The sequence below is a fragment of the Portunus trituberculatus genome, chromosome 32 (genome assembly GCF_017591435.1).
Source record: "Portunus trituberculatus isolate SZX2019 chromosome 32, ASM1759143v1, whole genome shotgun sequence".
Lineage (NCBI taxonomy): Eukaryota > Metazoa > Arthropoda > Malacostraca > Decapoda > Portunidae > Portunus > Portunus trituberculatus.
Window position 1 is genome coordinate 3,612,250 of NC_059286.1, and position 20,932 is coordinate 3,633,181.

Below are 20,932 nucleotides of genomic sequence, written 5' to 3' on the forward strand. Positions count from 1 at the left end.
TCCTCCTAGTAGGAATGTTTACGTATAAATAACGATAAGCCATTCATTAGGCAAGTTTTATCACACTTCGCTTTCGGTTATCAAACACTTCATTGTAATTCTATATTGACCAGAAATAAGTTTTGATAAAATATATATATATATATATATATATATATATATATATATATATATATATATATATATATATATATATATATATATATATATATATATATATATATATATATATATATATATATATATATATATATATATATATATATATATATATATATATATATATATATATAAGTAATTCCTAAGCTTGATTAGTCATTCCCTTGCTTAATTAAACCATGCACAGAGGCCCAGTGTTGCACATGGTGGCACTGCTGTGTGTGTGTGTGTGTGTGTGTGTGTGTAAATAAATGAAAACAGAAAACTGACAAGCAAACGAACTAATGAATTAGCTAACAAACTGATTAGTCAATCAACAACTAACTAGCTAATAAAGATAACAAAAAAAAAAAAAGCATCGTAGATCTAAATGCACGGCTTACGTTTTTTTCTTCACGTTACCAACACTTAACCTATTTTCCGTGGGAGCCACGCAGGCTGGGCCGGCATCAGCTGGAATGATCTAGCTGGGGCGGGCTGCGGCGGCCGGTGAGGTGACCCGTGACAGTGATTGCTATCCCAGAAGTGCACCCCGTCCCGTCCCGCCCTGCCCTCTCCTGCCTCTGCTCCTTACTTTCTTTCTCCAAACAAACTAACGAATAAGTAACGGCACCACACCCATGAACAGCCAACTGTGCCCACCGTTTTCTCCATGCTGTGACAAATGCCTCGGCCCTAACCACGATCTGATAATCGAAATGTTTACTGAAAAATTTCCACACGATGTTGGTGACTCTTATTGTAGCTCTATTTCCCCCCCCCTTCTCGGCAGACTTCGAGGCTGTCCTCCATTTCACCTTCAGCGCAGACATGCCCTTACATGCCCTCTGTGGTGCTCGCCTGGTGAAGGGCAGAGGCCGGATTGGGTGTACGTACAGTACCGCCTCGGTAACAAGACACTCAGCCACCCTTGCTCCTTCCTGGCTGCCACACAGGGCACTGCGGGGACCCTGGCACTCCATAGTCACTCATCACCTTGGAGGGAAGCCTGACCTGCCCACAACACAAGGGAGAGCTTCCTTCCCATTACCCAGCATTCAGAAACGCTTTGTTCTCTCACCACGACAATTTTCTCAGACCACAAAGGTGATTAGTCAGGTTTTCAAGAATGTTTCTCTTGTTAAAAAGTAAAAATCTTTATTCATTAATAGAACCGTAAGAAATACTCTTAAAAATTCTTTTCACCTCAACTACAAGTTTTCAGCATAGTGGAATTGCAAGTAGAATATAGCCCATTGGCCATTGCCTCTTTAACCCTGAAATTATCTGCGCGTAACGAGAAAGTTGAGTCCTCCCTGCCGCGTGGTGAGGGCGAAGTGGCACCCATCACCTGTCACTCGCCCGTCACACGTACTACATGGACCCTGGCAACAAGGCAACCACGTCTGGCCACGGTGCCTTGTAAACCTTCATATACAACATTAAAGTGGTTATGTCATGTCAGCTAAAGATATTAGGATAGACTGTTGTCTGGTTAGAACAATCCATATGTTGAATTTTTTTCTTGCTTTTCTTTGTTTTTGAACTTTCAAGAACATGAGGCGAAAACAATGTAGGTTGTGCATTCATAGCCAATAGACCAGCAACATCACTCCTTCATTATTGTCTCATCTGATGTGTTTGGAGCCTACAACGAGATGCAGGGAGAGTGTCAGACCTCAGAGGACACACACACACACACACACACACACACACACACACACACAGTGGAAATGAGTGCATATTACAGGACATTTGGCCGCTACAGTACAGTGACATTTGCGGGCGATGTGATGTGTGATTCATCTACCTCATCTCCACAGCTGCACTTTCTCTCCCCGTCTTTACTTGCCGTGCCATTACCCTGTCCTCCCCGCCTTCCCCCGTCCTACCACCGTGCCCTCGCCGTCCCACCTTTCCCTTTCACACCGATATTCTCAATGCATTAAAGATATTACTATTTATCTGAGTCTGATCTACTTGTGTTAGCGAAGTATTCTACCCTGAGTGTCACGGTGATGTGCTCCTAGTGTTTCATAGCTGGGTTATAGCAGCAGTGGGTGAGTTAGGGGCAGGGTGGGGCACAGTGAGGGACAGCGGTGGGATACAACTGTAGGCGTTTCAATGAATAACCCAAACTGCTGCACGCATATTGTCAAAATATGCGAGGCAGGGCAGACCAGACAGCAGACAGTGTATATAGTTGCGGTCCATGAACCCTGAGCGTGCCACTAATCCTGCAATCTCGCCTCTGATGACTCTCTGTCTTGGCGAAGTGGCAACTCTTGTCAGCCGCCTGTGTGGGCTGTGAATGCGGTGCCGGGCCGAGGAGAGGCGCTGCCCAGAGCCCCAGACGAACCCAGCCACCCGCCGAGGCAGACCGTGAACCATTTCATTCCCTTGCCAGACTCCAGAGGGACACAACACCTCCCCCAGTGAGTACACGAGCACCACTGAGATAGATAAGTGCTTCTCACCTCACAGGTAAACGCGTAGCATTCTTACGGTCTCACATCTTCTCAGTCTGAAAGCTACGGTGTCTCCCCGAGCTGTGAATACAAAGGAGGCATCGTCACCTATTGTGTCGCGATGACATGACAGTCTGCGCACGGGTCAGATGTAATGAGAGTGAGCGTGAGTGGAAAAACTGGTTAAATTGATCATGTAATTTCGTCTTGTGGGGTGTACGTGAGGCGGCGTGAGAAGGAAAGGAGAGGAGGGCGGATATAAACGTGTGGGCGGTGGTGGGCGGGGAAGGGAACGGTCGCAGCTAGCAGATGTTTTGTTCATATGAGGATGAGAAGGGACTGTACGGTGGATCTCTTCATATTTATACCGTATGTGAAGTGTCTTGAAATTGCGACCGTGTGTGTGTGTGTGTGTGTGTGTGTGTGTGTGTGTGTGTGTATGTGTGTATGTGTGTGTGAAAAATTCTGATCCACATTAGTAATTTTAGAACGTATTTACATAATGTCTTGAGTCGGCTAAATTGTTTTCACCAGTGCCTGTGTTAACTAGGAGGAAAACAAATAGTGGAGGAGCAAGGCTGGCACTCTCTGGCACCCTCGTGTGACCTCGATGCCGAAGTGAGCGGCACCGCTACCACTACAACACTGCCTTGTTCTCCCACCGCAAGTTCACCGCCACCGCCACCACCACCATCACAACCACCACCACAATCACCACATCTGCTTCTACTACTACTTCTACTTCTACTACTACTACTACTACTACTGCTGCTGCTGCTGCTGCTGCTGCTGCTGCTACTGCTACCACTACTGTTTTGTTTCCTTCATCACCACTACCACCACCATCACCACCAGAACTTCCTATTTTTGCTACTACTACTACTACTACTACTACTACTACAACTACCATTACTATTTCTACTACTGTCTTGTTCTCTCCATCATCACCACCACCACAGCTACCATATCTATCACTAATACTACTGCTACTACTACTACTACTACTACTACTACTACTACTACTACTACTACTACCACTACAACCCATAGCCACAACACAATCACGACCACTTGCAACGCTTTGTACTACGACCACCTACTTTTAGCATACAAGCATATTCATCTCAATTCAACACCGCCCGTGCCACTTCAACGAGAACAGTGTGTGTGTGTGGGTGTATATGTGTGTTTGTACGTGTTTGTTTTCTCTTGTCTTTTTTTTTTTTCGCGATAACCACACAAGGCTGCTTCGTTTTAACCTCTTCTCCGCATCAGTCTCTCCACCTCGTTGCGTTCTGAGCATTCCCGTCTCTAGTCACCTGTATGGGATGTCTGTGTTTGCATTTTAAAGCCCCGCCGTCATGACTAGTACATTTGGGAATTATCTTTGTTTACCTTCCTGGCGATTGAGAGGTATGAAAAAAAAAAAGGGGGACGTTAAACTGACGCTAAGTGGGTTTTTTGTTTGTTTTGCTACCCTTGGCCAGTTTGCTCCTGTTATTCAGACAAAAAAAAGAAAAAATGGCAGTGAATGGGTTAAGGGAAGCGGGAAGAGGCCAACAGGAACCTTCACGTGGTCTTTTTATTTTTTTAGTTATACCATGTGCACTTTTCACGGGAATTTATGGGTTAAAGGGGACACTTTTTAGGGTACCTCCTATCTCAAAGCCCACCCGCTAGGAAACCGTTGCCCCGAGTTAGGAAGCCCAACCTACACTCAGACCGTGGACAGGATTGGAACCCGTGCGCTTGGAGACCCCTCGAACCCTAAAGCACGCATGGTTCCACTGTACCACGGCGTTTGAGTAATGCATTCGTTCCTACCTACACGCACCTGTCATTCTCATTCATACAGCTGTTGAATCCTTTCCTGAGTACAAATTTATACTGCCATTCTTCTCTTTATGATTCAACGTTACATTCAATACTGTGCTTGACGAGATCAGCATTTTCGATTAAAGCTAAGAATTGTTATCGCCCACACAAACAAGGGGATAACTGGGTGTATTGTTATCATCTATGCTGTTTCTTCATATCACTCTTTTTTGCCTGAGAGAGAAAACCTGGCCAAGAACAACAAAAAATGGTCAAACAAAATACCCTACTGAATTGCCAGTCCCTGAGCTGAAACTCCATCTTAAATGAGTTCAGGTCATAGATGGGAATATAGAAGCATGAGGGAGGTGGAGAGAATAAGAGTGAGAGAAAGAAGAATGCCTTGTGCAGCGATCGAGGACGCAGGAGGTGGGGAGGCATGAAGTCTAAAATCCATCTTAATTAAACTTAAATGTATTGATGAGGTAGAAACAACACAATGAATTCAAAATAACGACTTTTAAATTATGATGATAACAAAATACACTAATTTCCCTTTCACTTAGATAATAACAATGAGAACAACTTTAAGGAGACGAGGGTGAAGAAGACCAAGAAGAACAAGAACAAGAAAAACAAAAAAACTGGAACTAGAACTAGAAGAACATAATAACAATAATGATGACAAATGTGGAGTGTGGCAAGGCGGCTGTGAGGATAATGAAAGCTAGGGAAGGAGGAGGAGGAGGAGGAGGAGGAGGAGAGAAGGGAGCACTCGAGTCACTAGATGGGAGAGGAGGCTAAAAAGAAAGTGAGACAGGGAGGGAGGAAAGGGCGAGGCGTGATCTGAGAGTGGCGTGGCAGGAAGGAGATAGGGAAATGTAAACTGAAAGAGAGAGAGAGAGAGAGAGAGAGAGAGAGAGAGAGAGATAATGAAACCAATAGAAACCCAACTCTCTCTCTCTCTCTCTCTCTCTCTCTCTCTCTCTCTCTCTCTCTCTCTCTCTCTCTCTCTCTCTCTCTCCCTGAGGAACCCTGATAAAAAAAAATGGCTAGAGAACACTTCTCTCTCTCTCTCTCTCTCTCTCTCTCTCTCTCTCTCTCTCTCTCTCTCTCTCTCTCTCTCTCTCTATCTATCTATCTATCTATCTACCTATCTGTCTATCTATTTATCTATCTATATATCTATTTATCTATCTATCTATCTGTCTATCTATTTACCTCTGAGGAATATAGATAGAAAAAATAACTAAAACGAATACTCTCTCTCTCTCTCTCTCTCTCTCTCTCTCTCTCTCTCTCTCTCTCTCTCTCTCGTCAAGGAAAAAACTCGTGACAGCAAGAGCAGGTCAAGGGTCATTACACTAGGCGCCCTTGTTCTGGTAAGGAGCGTGACAGGGTGGCAGAGTGGCAGGGCGGCGCTTCCTCGATCTTTCTCAGCCTCCTTCCTTCATGTGGTACGTTTGTTTTCCTTCCAATCCTTCGCAGCAACAGCGCGTTCGTTCATCTGCGCAGAATTTGTTGAACTCTATCCGTTAAGTGTTCATTATTCGCCTGTGTGTGTGTGTGTGTGTGTGTGTGTGTGTGTGTGTGTGTGTGTGTGTGTGTGTTTCTTCTTCTTCTTCTTCTTTTTCTTCCTCTTTTTCTTCTTCTTTTCCTTGTTATTTCATTTATATTTCTCTTCCACGTCTTTGTTTCATCGTTTTCGTTCTTCTTTTTCTCTTTCTTTCTTATTTTTTCTCTTCTTTCATTTTTTTTATTATTATCTTGGTTCTTTTAATTCTTTTTTTTTTTTTTTTTTTGAGTTTCACGTATTAATTATTCGGTATTCGCTTTTATGTCTGATTCTTCCTTCAACTTAATTTATGTTTGTCTTCTTCCAGTCTTTGTTATGTTACTGTTTTCTTTCTCTTTCTATTTTTTTGGTTTCTCTTTCAATCTTAATTATATCCCTTCTTTTATTTCTTGTTCGTATTATTTCTCTCTCTCTCTCTCTCTCTCTCTCTCTCTCTCTCTCTCTCTCTCTCTCTCTCTGTTCATTCACTCCTGGTCTTGGTCTGGGAAGCTGAGATGTTATGATTATCGTACGCAGTCAATTAATGTTTCCTGTGTTGGTAATTATCGTACTTTGACCCAGTAACTATTGCGACTTTTTTCATTATTTTTCCTTTTCTTTATACACATACAGCGTCCTCTATCTTTGCATTTTCTTCTCTCTTTTTTTATTTCATATGTAATTATCTTTTGTCAGTATGTAGTAACACTTATTTACTACCTAATTCATTATTGATCTATATTGCAACATTCTCTCTCTCTCTCTCTCTCTCTCTCTCTCTCTCTCTCTCTCTCTCTCTCTCTCTCTCTCATCAGAATCAACAAGACAGTGAGGAAGGATTCTGATTAGCTCTGAGTCACGAGTCTTGGATGTGTTTTTCTCTCCTTCATCTCTCGGACCTTGGCGCGACAGAGGCACAGGAAGCATCATCACCAGCGTTTTGTAGACCTGGCCTTGCTCATCATAACCTCAGCATTACCTTGTGTGTGTGTGTGTGTGTGAGCGTGCATGCGTGTGTTGATGTGTTTCCTGTTGACGGGTGGCTGGTTTGCTGGCCGGGGGAAGTGTAAAATGCTGCTCTGTGGCTTAAGTTTCATTTCTTTTTTTTTTTTTTTCCTGCTTCGTTCGTTGGTTTCTCTTTCTCAGATGGTAAGGTCAGCGTAGGGTGGTGTCGTGATAGCTGTGTGTGTGTGTGTGTGTGTGTGTGTGTGTGTTTGTGGATTGATGGGTGAGTCGGTGGATAAGTGGGTGGGTGCTCTCTCTCTCTCTCTCTCTCTCTCTCTCTCTCTCTCTGTCATACATGGAGGTTTACAGGACGCAACTAAGATGTCACATAAGAACGACGGAATATTTACACACACACACACACACACACACTCTCTCTCTCTCTCTCTCTCTCTCTCTCTCTCTCTCTCTCTCTCTCTCTCTCTCTCTCAGCACTTTTATCCTTGACAAAAATACAAATGAATAAACAAAATCACCAAATTAAACCACATTCATCCATTTACATCTATTTTTGTGTGTGTATTTTGTGTGTAAGGTATTAAATTCTCGTTTTGTCCTTCCCTTCAGTGAGTTACAGCGCTGTTGAGGAGGGCAGGCGAGTGAAGCTTTAGTTGTGTGGATAATTTTAGCGTATTACATCAAAAGACCTGTTCTATCTAGGCGTCTTCTGAGTTTACGTTTGGAATGTCTGTTTATGTCTCGTCCCCCCCCCCCCTCTCTCGCTCTCTGTCTCTCTCTCTCTCTCCCTCTTTCTTGTTCTTGTGACTGTTCTTGTTCTCGTTACTATTTTTTTCTTCTTCTTCTTTTTCTTCTCCTTCTTCTTTTTTCTTCTTCTTTTCATTTTCTTCTTCTTCTTCTTCTTCTTCTTCTTTCTTCTTCTTCTTCTTCTTTTTCTTCTTCTTTTTCTTCTTCTTCCACTACTACTATTACTTCTTTCTCTTCTTCATTTATTTGCATTGTAATTTTATGAGCTACTAATCACGTGATCAAATTTATGTGTGTGTATGTGTGTGTGTCTGTGTGTGTGTGTGTGTTCTTGAGAGTGCCACGTGGCATATCCGAGACTCCCACACCAGCCTCAGTGCCACTCCCAGACTCACGCATGGAGGAGGAGGAGGAGGAGGAGGAGAGGAGGAGCCACCCACTCGTATTTCAAGGCTCGTGGTGTTGCCGTGTTGAGAATTAGATTAAATTGACATTGTAAATAAAGTGTAGTTTTCTTCAATTCTACTATTTATATCTTTTTTTTCGTGTATTTGTTCATTATCACCATTATTATTGTTAGGATTTGTATCAAGTACTTGCTTCCTCTTCCTGTTCCTACTTTTATTGTTTTCTTTCTTTATTTCCTTTTTCTTACGGGGTTACTTGTTCCTCCGCCTGTTTCTTGTTCTTGTTCTTCCTGTTTTGTTCTTTTTTCATTTCCTTTTTTGCTTTCATTCGCTTTTTTTTTTCTTATTCTGGTTCATCTTGTTGTTAATTGTCATCATTTTCTTTATCGCATCACAATAACATCATCATTATCTTCCTCATCTTCTTTTCTTGTCTATTCTTCTTTTTCTTCTTCTTCTTCTTCTTCTTCTTCTTCTTCTTTTTCTTCTTTTTTTTATCTTTTTTCCTATTCGTGTTATCCTCCTCCTCCTCCTTTTTTCTACTTGCTTTTCTTCTTCTTTCTTCTTTTTCCTTTTTTGCTACTTCTTCTTCTTCTTCTCATTATTATCGTTATTACTATTATTATCATTATTATTATTATTATTATTATTATTATTATTATTATTATTATTATTATTATTATTGTCATCATTATTAACATCATTATTATTCACTATTCACTCAACATTCCTCTTTGTATTGCAGAGATGAGGCTCCTGTGGGTGCTGCTGGTGGCGGTGCTGGTGGTGGGGGCGTCAGCCAACGTTGCAAAGGTACTGAGGCGGAGGCGCTGTCATATAACTACTGGGTCACATTTTTACCATGAGTTTGGCTGTGATAAGACGATTTTGTTTGCATTAGGAAGGATATACGAAGGTCAGAAGATTAATGGCCAGTCTTCACTATCTTAATCCCTCACATGAGTTTCTGAAGCTGTATAAAATCACCAAATAGTAACCAGAATAGAAATGAAAACGCGTCATGGTATTGAAGGGGTTAAACTCTTCCCTATACACATCCTACCCTGTTTCTCTTCACAGCTGGACACAAAGATATCCAAGGCCAGTATTCAGAAAGGTTTCTCTCTCACCACGACTCTTTTCAAAGGCCACAGAATTGATCAGCGGGATTCTCAAGTGTTTCCCACGTTATCAATGCAGGAATCTTGTTAACCTGTCAATTAAATGATAAAAAAAAACTCCTTGAAAAGTCCGTGTAACTTGATGTAGAGTCTTTTAAAATGTATTGAAGGTGCGGCCAGGAAGTGTTTCAAGTTGTTGTCATTAACTAGTTGAGTTTTCATGTTTTTTTTTTCTTTTTCATTCTGCTGTTGGTATTGAAGAGTCATTGTTATAGTGCCACTTAAAAATTCGAGAACACTATTTAGTAATCCTTAACAACTTTCACTGAACTATATAGGCTGTTAGTGTGTGTATGAGAGAGAGAGAGAGAGAGAGAGAGAGAGAGAGAGAGAGAGAGAGAGAGAGAGAGAGAGAGAAAGTGTGTGTCTGTGTGTGTGTGTGTGTGTGTGTGTGTGTGTGTGTGTGTGTGTGTTATAACATTACAAAGTCAGGACAGGATGGCTGGTGAGTTTCCTTCTGCAGATATCATTATACTTCCCATGACACATACACACACACACACACACACACACACACACACACACACACACACACACACACACACATATTTTTTCCTCATTGCAACCATATGTGTGTGTGTGTGTGTGTGTGTGTGTGTGTGTGTGTGTGTGTGAGGGTGTGTGTTTATTTGATTCATCACCTTTCATAAGATCCACAAGAAGGCCACCACGGAAACGGAGAAGAAACACATCGAGGACATTGAAAAGAAGCTCGAGGATTTGAAGCATCTGGAGGAAGAGGTAAAGTGGATGGATAAATCAATGAAACAAATACGTAGACATAAAACAAACAAATAGATGATGAAATAAATAAAACCCAACATCGAAACAAAGAACCATCGTCAATATTATCAATGAATATAAATGAAGATAAATAATAATAAAAATAATAATAAAAAAGCATATCTATAAATAAATTACACTTTTTTCATATTATTCTTAACTACATAAGTTCTGATTGTTTTATAATTTAGCTCCCCATTAAAAATACTTCTCATAAGACACATTTTCTTTTATTACAGCTTGAGAGAGAACTGGAGGTTGTGGAGGAAGAGGAGGAGGAAGAAGAGATGGCAGAGGAGGAGGAGATGACGGAGGATCAAGCGGAGGAGGAGGAGGAGGAGGAGGAGGTGGAGGAGGAGGAGGAGATGGCGGAGGAAGTGCCTGAGGAATTCCAGCCTCAAGAAATTCCTGGAGGTAAGAGTCATGTTTTCTTCTTCGTTGTCTTATTATTATTATTATTATTATTATTATTATTATTATTATCAGTAGTAGTAGTAGTAGTAGTAGTGGTGGTGGTGGTGGTGGTGGTGGTGGTGGTGGTGAAAGGCGTGGAAGTAGTAGTAGTAGTAATAGTAGTAGTAGTAGTAGTAGTAGTAGTAGTAGTAGTAGTAGTAGTAGTAGTAGTAGTAGTAGTAGTGGTAGTAGAAGTGGTGGTAGTAGTAAAAGTAGTAGTAGTAGTAGTAGTAGTAGTAGTAGTAGTAGTAGTAGTAGTAGTAGTAGTAGTAGTAATAGTAGTAATTCCTCCATATAAACAAAATACCGAAGTAATTTTTCCAGTTCATCAATTTACTCCCCCTGAATCTGCGTATATTATGAACATGTGCACAGTGATTCCCACACAGCGCCTTTCCTTCCTCCTGGCTCAGATGGGTGCCTGGGCGTGTACTGCGGCGCCGGCAGGATGTGCGTGGTGAACGACAACGGAGACGGGGAGTGTGCGTGCAACAATGCCTGTGACTCTGAGGAAGATGCGCGGCGCAGGGTGAGTCTGCCCTCCTTATGTGCCTTGTGACTGACCTCCATGTTGTTGTTTCTACGTCAGATGCCATACTAGTGTTTCTCTTAATCATCAATAACTCTCATCTGGATAAATTTTCTCCTTTGATAGCCTACAACTTTTTCAAATTCTACTCTTATGTTAGGTTCGTAAATATTTCTTCCGTGGTGAAAGACAAAATCAACCTCCTGTTTCTCCTCTTCCATTAAGAATCAACTTTTAACTCTTTCACTTACCTACTTCTTTAACTCCTTCATATACATAATTCTTACTTACTAACGGACCGAGCGACTGACTGGTTTACTAATTAGTATCGTATAAGAGCCAGTCTGCAGTCGGCCCATAAAGACTGGTATGGACTGATCGAGGTCTTGGCAGGATTGAGTGGCCGAGTGTAGTCCACAAAAAGCGAGTGTTGCAGTTCTATGGTTGACTGGCATAAAGTTTGCAAGTCCTTTGTGACCGGTGTGGGGAGAGGGGATAGAAACTGTTTGCATCATGCTTGCTTGTCTTAGCTTTGTTGCTGCTGCTGACGATGACAATAGTTCATAGACAGGGAACAGTTTAACCTATTGCAGGGTGGAAAGAAAAAACCATTTTGAATGGTGGTGTAGCCCTGTCGATGGCGTTAATGAGTGTAGCAGGAACACCACCACTCTTGTCCTTGCTTGTTGGCACTTGGCGGCATGGCGTGGCATCAGTGCAACGATACACACTTGAACTCCAAATGCAAGCGAGTTTGAACCAGTTGTAGGCCAGTTAGGTCAAGCCAGAACCAGTTGGGCGAGTCACTCACCAATCATGGACTGCTCTTTGACTATACTCGTGGCGTGACACGCACACACTTTGAGCCGGTCACGGATAGTTCATGGACCGAATCTTACGTGGCTGTGCAGGAATTTCGCCAGTTTGCTTGGTCCACAGTTGGTCCCTAGGAAAGACTGCAGATTTCACTGACAGACTACGTGTCGCCTCTGTGATGGGTCTTTGGTTACGTATCTATTTGGCTTCAGTCCATCTTCTTGACATTAGAGAGATAAACAATAATGATTTCAGGTGTGCAGTAACTACAACGAAACGTGGATGTCTGACTGCGAGCTGTACAGGCAGCGGTGTCTGTGTGAGGAGGAGGACCAGAGCTGCCTCAACCCAGAGAACAAGCACGTCCACATTGAGTACTACGGGGAGTGTCAGCAGATCCCGGTAAGTGAACTAGACTGTGCACACTAGGAGAGATGATCGTGGCTGGCTAAATGTATGTCTTCTGCTGAATGACGCGCCTGTTTGAGAACATGTGAGTGTACCTGTTCAGAATGTTATAGGGAGTGTTATGAGATGCTGCATTAAGTGGGTGAAGGGAACTGAATAAACATATGAAGTGGATGAAATGGATAAGTGCGTGGTTGTTTTGCTGCAAGTGAAGTGTTTTAGAGTTTATGCTTGTTGGTATCGATACTGAATGTTGTAGCAAGTGGTCAAGGAGTCTGTAGTAAGTAAATGAAAGGAACCGAGTGTAAATAAGAAGGGAACAAGTTCGTGATGGGTGTGCAAAGTAAAGTGTTTGTTTGCAAGTACCTACGTGAATATTTATACCCATTCTGAATGCTGAAGAGAGTGTTAGCAATCGGTTAAGGAAATGTTTGCTTGAATTATAGGTACAATCTAAGAATATAGGAAGGGAAACTGCAAGAGGCCAATGGCAGTCCCTGTGTCTAAAGAAGAGTGGGTTAAGTATTTGAAAGTTTATAAGGAACACTAGACTGTAAGATGTTTACTTGACGTGTGTGTTTAGAAAGAAGATATGTGAGAGAAGTCATGACACATACGTATAAACCTGAATTGTGTGTAAGCAGTAGTTTGATAGCTTACAATATACTTACATAGCTACTTTTCATGGTGAATCGCTACGTAAACGTTATTCTAAGATACACTCATTCAGCCAGTGCATTAACAGAAGTGCGTTTAAGTGTTCGTATGGAAAAGATATGTAAGTGAAGACATGACACACATAAACCTGAATTGTGTATGAGCAGTAGTTTGATATACGTACTATACATAATTACCTTTTTTAACATTACTCTCAGATTCATTCATTACATTAACAGGAGACATGACACACTTAAACTTGAATTGTTGTAGTTTAACATACGTAGAATACATAACATTTTTTTTACATTACTCAGATTCACTACATTAATACATACATGACATTTAAACTTGAATTCTGTGTGAGTAGTAGTTTAAGATGTGTGCAATACATAGCTGCTTTTTTAACATTACTCAGATACACTCAGTACATTAATTCAAACATGACACAAGTAAACCCAGGTCATGAACGAGTAGTAGTTTGATATACCTACATGTCCATCTTCATACGACTTGACTTCTTTGACGAGGGAGGTTTCAAGATATTTGTCCCGGACTTTTGGCTAATTCTTTGTTTTTATTTAAAGGGAACTGGCATTCAAGTCGGCCTCTTTTTTTTATCTTTTGTTGCCCTTGGCCGGCTTACCCTCTTGCATAAAAAAACACTTAAATGACCCTTTTTTCCTCTGGTTACTCGCTCCATTAACATTACTCTCAAGTGCACTCATTACATTAACAGGAGTGCGTTGATGAGGAGCTGGAGGACTTCCCGAGGCGCATGAGTGAGTGGCTGTTCCATATTATGAGGGACATGGCGGAGAGACACACCCTCAGCGAGCACTACGTCAGGCTGGAGAGGGAGGCGGAGGAGGACCCCAAGAAGCAGTGGTCCTATGCTGTTGTGTGGAAGTGGTGTGAACTTGACTCCCACCCCAAGGACAAGTAAGTGTGCTGAACAGTTGTAAGAGAAACATTAACCCCTTCAGTACAGGGACACATTTCTACCTTGAGTTTTGGGCACGATTAGATGATTTTATTTACATTAGGAAGGGTGTATGGAAGTCAGAAGATTAATGGCCAGAGTCTTCACTATTTTAATCCCCCACATAAGTTTCTGAAGTTGTATAAAATTACCAAATACCTTGAATATGGAAAGGCGTCATGTTACTGAAGAGGTTAATCCTGCTTGGTGCCTTGTTATCTTTTTATGTATTTATTGACTTATTTATGTATATTTTTCTCATCTCTACTATTTAAATGACTTATTTGGGTGTATTTTTCCATCTGCGCTATTTTCTAACTGGAAGAATTGTGAGGGAAAATGTTAAGGCAGTATTTCTAACTGTTTTGATGTGTTGTTTACTAATGTGCTTATTTATTTATTCATGTTGCCTTTTTTATCTGTACTATTTTCCTGACAGGTTCAAAAAGTAAGTGTGGTGAAGAACTGCAAAGGAAGAAAATGCTAAGCAGTCTTCTTAGCTGTTTGGTGTCTTACTTATTCATCTTTTTCTATTTATTCATCTGCGTGTACTTTTTCATCTCTTATTTTTTAACTGGTTCGGAAAGTGTGGTGAAGAATTGATAGGGAAATGTTTGGGCAATGTTCCTAGCTGCTTTGAAGTCTTGTCTATTCATTCTTTTCTATTTATCTATTCACTTATCTGTTCCTTATCGCTACTAGTTTTCAACACGCTCTAGTCAATGTTATTTGTGCTTTCAAGGGAGTTTTCATAAATGTAGTCGTAGTTGGAGGATGATTATGTATTGCTTATCTCCTTGGCTTCTGTAAATGGGTCTAAGAGAGAGAGAGAGAGAGAGAGAGAGAGAGAGAGAGAGAGTGTGTGTGTGTGTGTGTGTGTGTGTGAGTATACCAGACATGGCTAGGAAGCACTGTGCTGTAAGTTTCACCACAAGGATGAAGCGCCTATTCAGAGGCCACAGACTGTTTTTCCTTTTAGTAATGTAGAAGTTCTTTTAACCCCTTCAGTACTGGGACGCAACTTTGCCATGAGTTGGATATGAATTGACGATTTTATTTACATTAGAAAGGGTTTATGGAGGTCAGAAGATTAATGGCCAGAGTCTTTACTTATCTAATCCCACATAAGTTTCTGAAGCTGTATAAAATCACTAAACAGTAAACAGAATGAATATTACAACGCGTCATGCTAATGAAAGGATTAATTTATCAGATCGTAAAAAAAAACACCCTTAAAAACCCATGCTACTTCCACTAGAGCCTTTTGAAATAGAGTGCGGCCCAGAAGTTTTAGAACATGGCAGTTATGATGTAAAAGTGCCTCTCACCTCCCTTCCTCCCAGGGCTGTGTCGCGGCACGAGCTGTTCCCCATCAGGGCTCCCCTCTACACCCTGGAGAACTGCGTGGCCACCTTCCTGGACTCCTGCGACACCAACGACGACCACGCCATCACCCTGAGGGAGTGGGCCACGTGCACCAAGCTGTCCGAGGTGAGTCAATAGCACCAGTCTTCCTGCTCTGGGGCGTTAAGGAAACACGAACTCACCTGAAGGCAGGATAAGGCGTTACCAATGAGAGGAGGTTGGGACAAATGAAGGTCCTTTTTATTTATTTACTCATTTTCTTTTATTTTTATCACTTTGTCTTTTATTTATCTATTTATTTATTCATTTTTAGGGGGGTCGGCTAACCCCCGTGCCAAAATCTGCAAAAACTATTGAAATAATTTTACTTTGCCTATATCTTTTCATCTCCATAAGGAGATGAAAAGATATAGGCACCTCAGTGGGTCCACATCTTTTTATTTATTTTTTTTATCTCCTCGAAGAAATGAAGAAAGGTGAAAAAAAGGAACATTTCATAGCAAGACATTTCAATACATTTATTTTCTTTGTCCAAAACTTGTTACATAGTTTTTTTTAAATACACTCCATGAATGTAGTAAATTGGTGAGCCCAGCGGTGTAATCGCTTCTCCACGGGTGTCAGGTGAAATGCATAACCATTTGTTTACTCCACAGGATGACCTGGAGAAGTTCGAGAACTTCTGCGAAGGCATTCGTGAGGAGTAAGTCTGGTGCTGACATCTACTGAGTGAGTGGAAAGGTGGCCGGTCCGGCTAAACATCCACCATAGTCCCAGAAAAAAAAAAAAAAAATTAGCAGAGTAAGAACTGCGTGTAATCAATCAGATCTTCCCGTGGATGAATGTATTATTTGGAGCCAATACATATTTGTGCATATGTATTATACATTTAGTATATGCATGTTTTTGTCAACGAATATAAAGTCTGGAATATTTACCTTTGAACAGTGGCATCTTTTTATGCTTGTAGTTGTTTCTAATGATCCGTAAGACAACCCCAGAGTAATGTCCTGATGCCACGTGCTGCAGGACGCCGCTAGCACGTCCTGCTATATACAATGAGGCTTTTCATGAGTGGAGTGCTATTGTAAAGGAGTCACACTTGAGCTTGTACCTTAACTTCCTAGTCTAATCACCTTGTGTCAGATACAATGACAAGAAGAGTATTGAAGGAGATATTATCTTTTAAACCTTTAGGTGTACGTTGCTTCCTGGCTGTACAGTTGACACCCCGCCCAGTGGTGGTGTGGGGTGAGGCCTTGATGTGTTGTCCGCTCCAGCACTCAGTACTTGTCACTTCTTACGTAGTTACTTAACTTACACTGCCAGTTGTGAACTTAAGTCAGTCCTAATGGTGCTAAATTTAATGTAATTTTTTTTCTTTTTATTCATCTTATAAATCTTTATCGTCTGCATGAAGCTCTTTCTTCGCTGACCAGTAGACTGTGCTAAGTGACTTTCGTGACCTCACTGTTTCTATTATGTAATGGTTGAAATAAACTGCTTTTCTTATACCTTGTCAAAATGTATCCCTACACCAGCCAGAGTGGCATGTCCAGTCTAGTGTGTACCGGACATCACCTGCTGCTGTAGCACGGCAGTGGTCACACGGTGAACAACCCGCACTCACTTTCACGTACAGTCGCGGTCATAAGTTGTAATCTGTTTCGTCGCCATGATGAGTCGTAACCAGCTCAAGTCCTTCCTCCATTGCTGGTATATTACACTCCTCTCCTCACGACGCACCGCTGCTCAAACCTCCTGATCTCAGCTGGCTAAGATCCATCATAGCGACGAAGTGGGGCTCAATATATATTTTCCTCGCTCTCTAGGTCTAGCAAAACAATTGGTATTCTCAACAGATCACTTGAGGCTGAGAGTAAGTGCTAAACATAGTGGTGAGTGTGGCGGGTTGCTGGACTGCTGCCTGTGACTGTGCAGTGTGGTATGGTATGGGCAGAGCGGAGCGGTAAGATGGCCGCAGATTGCGTCAGCTGATCCTCGATGGGAGCTCCTTGTTTATCTATGACCTGTGGTGGCGACGGTGACTGGCGACTGGCGAGTCTGTGAGATCGGTGCGTGTGTGGGTGACTTCCATAAGTGTTTACATTAAGATTTTCTACATTTTGAACCGTATTTCTTCTTCCTGGAGTGTGCGGTGAGTACATCTGATACTTTAATGTTCTGCAATGCTGTGTGGTGATTCTGGTGCGTAGGACACTAGTGATGACTGGAGAAATGAGAGAACACGGAATAGTATTCAGCTCTCCGACACCGCCATTACTTTATTAAGATTCCCATACGTCTGGGATGTATGGGCCCAGTATGGCATGTCCGGGATTCATGTGTCGAAATCTGCGTCCTGCAGGTTTTTTTAAATCCCTCAAATTTCAGCTTCCATCCATAACATAAGAAAAAAAAATTATATCCCCTTGTAGGGCGAGGGGTTCACCGCGGTTGGCAGTTGGTTTCGGTCAAGACTAAAGATGGCCATACACGTTAAAAAAAGCGTCAAAATTTTGCATCAAAATTTTGACGTGTAACATTAATACAAAATTTTGATGCATAATTGCCCACACACGTAGGCGTTTTTTCCATCAAAATTTAGTATAGTCAAAATCTTTGACATGGATGCATCAGTGGCCATAGACACTAGTGTTCGCATTGGACTCTGATAAACCTCCTGGTAAACGTCGGAAATGGTCAAAAGACTGGTTTTTAAAACGGGAAACCTACGGACACGTCAACCTCTTCCAAGAATTACGTGTTAACGAACCAGGGGACTTCCGTAACTTCCTTCGAATGGATGCGCCATCGTTCGATAATTTGTTTGCAGATTATTTATTTTTTTCTTCAGATCTTCTACTGTGGCGGAAGTAAAATGCTCACGATATTTCTGCAGTAGAATGTCATAGGCCTCGGCTTTCTTAGCACGATTGCTATAATCATCCGACTTAATTCTCCACAAGGCTGGCAAGGTCCGATACACTCCTAAAACTTAAATAAAAAAATTCTTTTCGGCCTCCTTCTTCGCAGACATGGCGATCCTGTCTCTTCGTCAGTCACCTGCGAACTAAACAGTTTGATCAAAATTTTGACAGGAGCCCACACACGCATAAAAAATTTGACGACTCGTCAAAAGATATCAAACGGATTTGATCAATCAAAATATTGCTTCAAATCTTTTTTTTTTTACATCAAAACGTCCTACACACACTCAAAATTTGCATCAAAATTTTGATATAAAAATTTTGATGCAAAATTTTACGCTTTTTGAACGTGTATGGGCCCCATAAGGATAGTCCCAGAAACACTAGGCCAGAGGGTTTCAGCCTCTTTCTCGTTAAGAACCCCTGAGTCACAAGACCATCTATTTACCCGAGCCCCAAGTAATCTGACATCGAACAAAATGTTAGTTTGGTGACTGACACCAACTCAATATGCAGTGGTATTCTGTATTAGACATTAATAGACCATCCAGCTAAGTACCCCTGGAAACCTTCTTGTGAACCACTGCGGTTCATTAACCCCAACCCCAGTTTGACAACCCCTATTATAGAGTGACACACACACACACACACACACACACACACACACACAGGCAGGAACAACACATTTCTTTGTCGGATTAACTTTTATGGCGTTATTTATGATGGAGTATGGGTATAATTTAATTTTGTTTGCTATACAGTACTGTGTTTTTTTAAAAGACGCAATCTCTCTCTCTCTCTCTCTCTCTCTCTCTCTCTCTCTCTCTCTCTCTCTCTCTCTCTCTCTCTCTTCATCTTTGTCTTTCTTCTTCCTCATCGCCGCTTTTTTCTCGGTATAAGTAATATCGCTTAGAGAACCGGAAGAGGAAACAATATCTAGAGAGAGAGAGAGAGAGAGAGAGAGAGAGAGAGAGAGAGAGAGAGAGAGAGAGAGAAGGGAGGGGGGGAGGCTGACTGAAGTAAGAGACGCAGGCTAGTGGTAGTAGTAGTAGTAGTAGTAGTAGTAGTAGAAGAAGATGAAGAAGAAGCAGTAATAATGATGCTGCACAATCGTGGAAAAAGTTTACATCATAGGTGGGAAGAAACAGTAATGAAAGTTCAATTAATCGCCTCTGTGACTTTTGAAAACAATACTAATGATTGAACAACACGTTGAAGCACACGCCTGTTTGTGTTAGCTTAGGGATGCTAGGCTTGTTTGGCGTGTCTTGCTTAAAAGGATAAGAATAATGCCAAAGCCATTCCTGAAGCGTGAATTGTCCACACGAGAGTCTTGCATGAGGCTCTGCACTGATTATTTTATTTATTTATTTTTTATTTATTTTTATTTGGGGGAATAGACAGTGAGGATGAAGGAAGTGGTAGAAAAGTGGAAGATGAAAGGTTTGGTGAAGATATGAAAGAAAGTAGAAGAGAAAAATGTTGTTGAATTGTTAAATGATAATGATAGTTGTTTGTTTTAATTGTCTATACGTATATTGGCTCTGGTGATTCTTTGATTAATTTGTTGATAGGTTTCTTAAAGCAGCCGTGTTCCCTGTCATGTTGGTGTTCATGTATTGTGTTGGTGTACTGTATGTAGTGTCTTTGAGTGTGTATAGTAGTTTCTTTTTTTAGTTGATTTCCTCTTGTGTGGAGTGTTATGTTGATAGGGTTGAGGTTGGCGAGTGTGTGTAGTTCTTCTATGGTTCGGGTGGAAGGATACTTTTCTTTATATACGAAGCGTAGTGCTTTGTTTTGTTTTCTTTGCAGTAAAGGTTATTCTTATATACGGGTAGCTGGTTGAAAAGGGGTAATATTGTACGTACTACATATGAGATTTACTGATAAATAAAGCACGGTGTCAGATATTGTAATACGTCATGAAGATAAAGTGGACGATGTTGAGGTGGAATCCGTTCTGATGTGAGAATATGTGCGAGATTAAAGTAATTCTTATGGATGTTTGTAAGAGAAATTGTAGTGATTCGCAGTGAAGACAACAGAAGGAGTTGTGATTGTTATATTGTCGACGCCGTATCGAACACCTTATGTATAGATATTATTTTTGTTAATTAAAGATAGAAAAAACCTTTGACTGTAAGTAACCAGTAGCTAGAGAATTTGTGCAACGTCGTGCAACAGCTCGGAACACAACATGGTGGCAGCGGTGGGATATAAATGTTGCACAATTGTCGCATTGCAAAAAAAAAAAAAAATTGCCAAATGTTGCAAATTGTAATCTTGAAATTGGCGCAACAGACAGTCATATTGATGGAAGATTAAGTAAATTGGTTGAAGGTGCACTAAGTAGCTGTTGTCAACATGAGATGAGGATATTGAGTACATTAGAAAATATTGCAGTGAGGATATTGATTATATTAGAAAAGGTTTTGGTGAGGATATTCATTATATTAGAAAAGGTTGCGGTGAGGATATTCATTATATTGGAAAAGGTTGCGGTGAGGATATTCATTATATTGGAAAAGGTTGCGGTGAGGATATAGGAAAAGGTGCATATACATATATACGTCTGTGTATGTATTTATATATTGGACAAATATTATTATTGAGATAGCGACTTGATAAGATAAGATGAAGATATAGTGAACATATGCAAAGGTAAAGTGGTTATACATGTTCCGAAGGCAGAAAACCGGCGACAGTGATACTGATATTAGATTAATATGCAGGCA

General features: G+C 41.2%; 1 protein-coding gene across 1 annotated transcript; it reads left to right on the forward strand.

Moving 5' to 3' along the window:
• The first annotated feature begins 2,261 nt into the window (after positions 1-2,261).
• Positions 2,262-16,779, forward strand: LOC123511812 (SPARC-like). Its single transcript, XM_045267847.1, has 9 exons — positions 2,262-2,573; positions 8,839-8,906; positions 9,926-10,015; positions 10,297-10,471; positions 10,924-11,039; positions 12,111-12,257; positions 13,660-13,862; positions 15,246-15,393; positions 15,924-16,779. Exons 2-9 carry the CDS (start codon positions 8,841-8,843, stop codon positions 15,972-15,974), a joined length of 996 nt encoding a protein of 331 aa, XP_045123782.1. The 5' UTR covers positions 2,262-2,573; positions 8,839-8,840; the 3' UTR covers positions 15,975-16,779.
• Positions 16,780-20,932: the final 4,153 nt, after the last annotated feature.

Bases quoted from the DNA above. Each gene is read 5' to 3' on its own strand.
- LOC123511812 (XM_045267847.1), top strand. From the start codon at position 8,841: ATGAGGCTCCTGTGGGTGCTGCTGGTGGCGGTGCTGGTGGTGGGGGCG. The intron at 11,040-12,110 runs GTGAGTCTGCCC...TAATGATTTCAG, and splicing joins AGGAAGATGCGCGGCGCAGG to GTGTGCAGTAACTACAACGA. The intron at 12,258-13,659 runs GTAAGTGAACTA...TTACATTAACAG, and splicing joins GGGAGTGTCAGCAGATCCCG to GAGTGCGTTGATGAGGAGCT.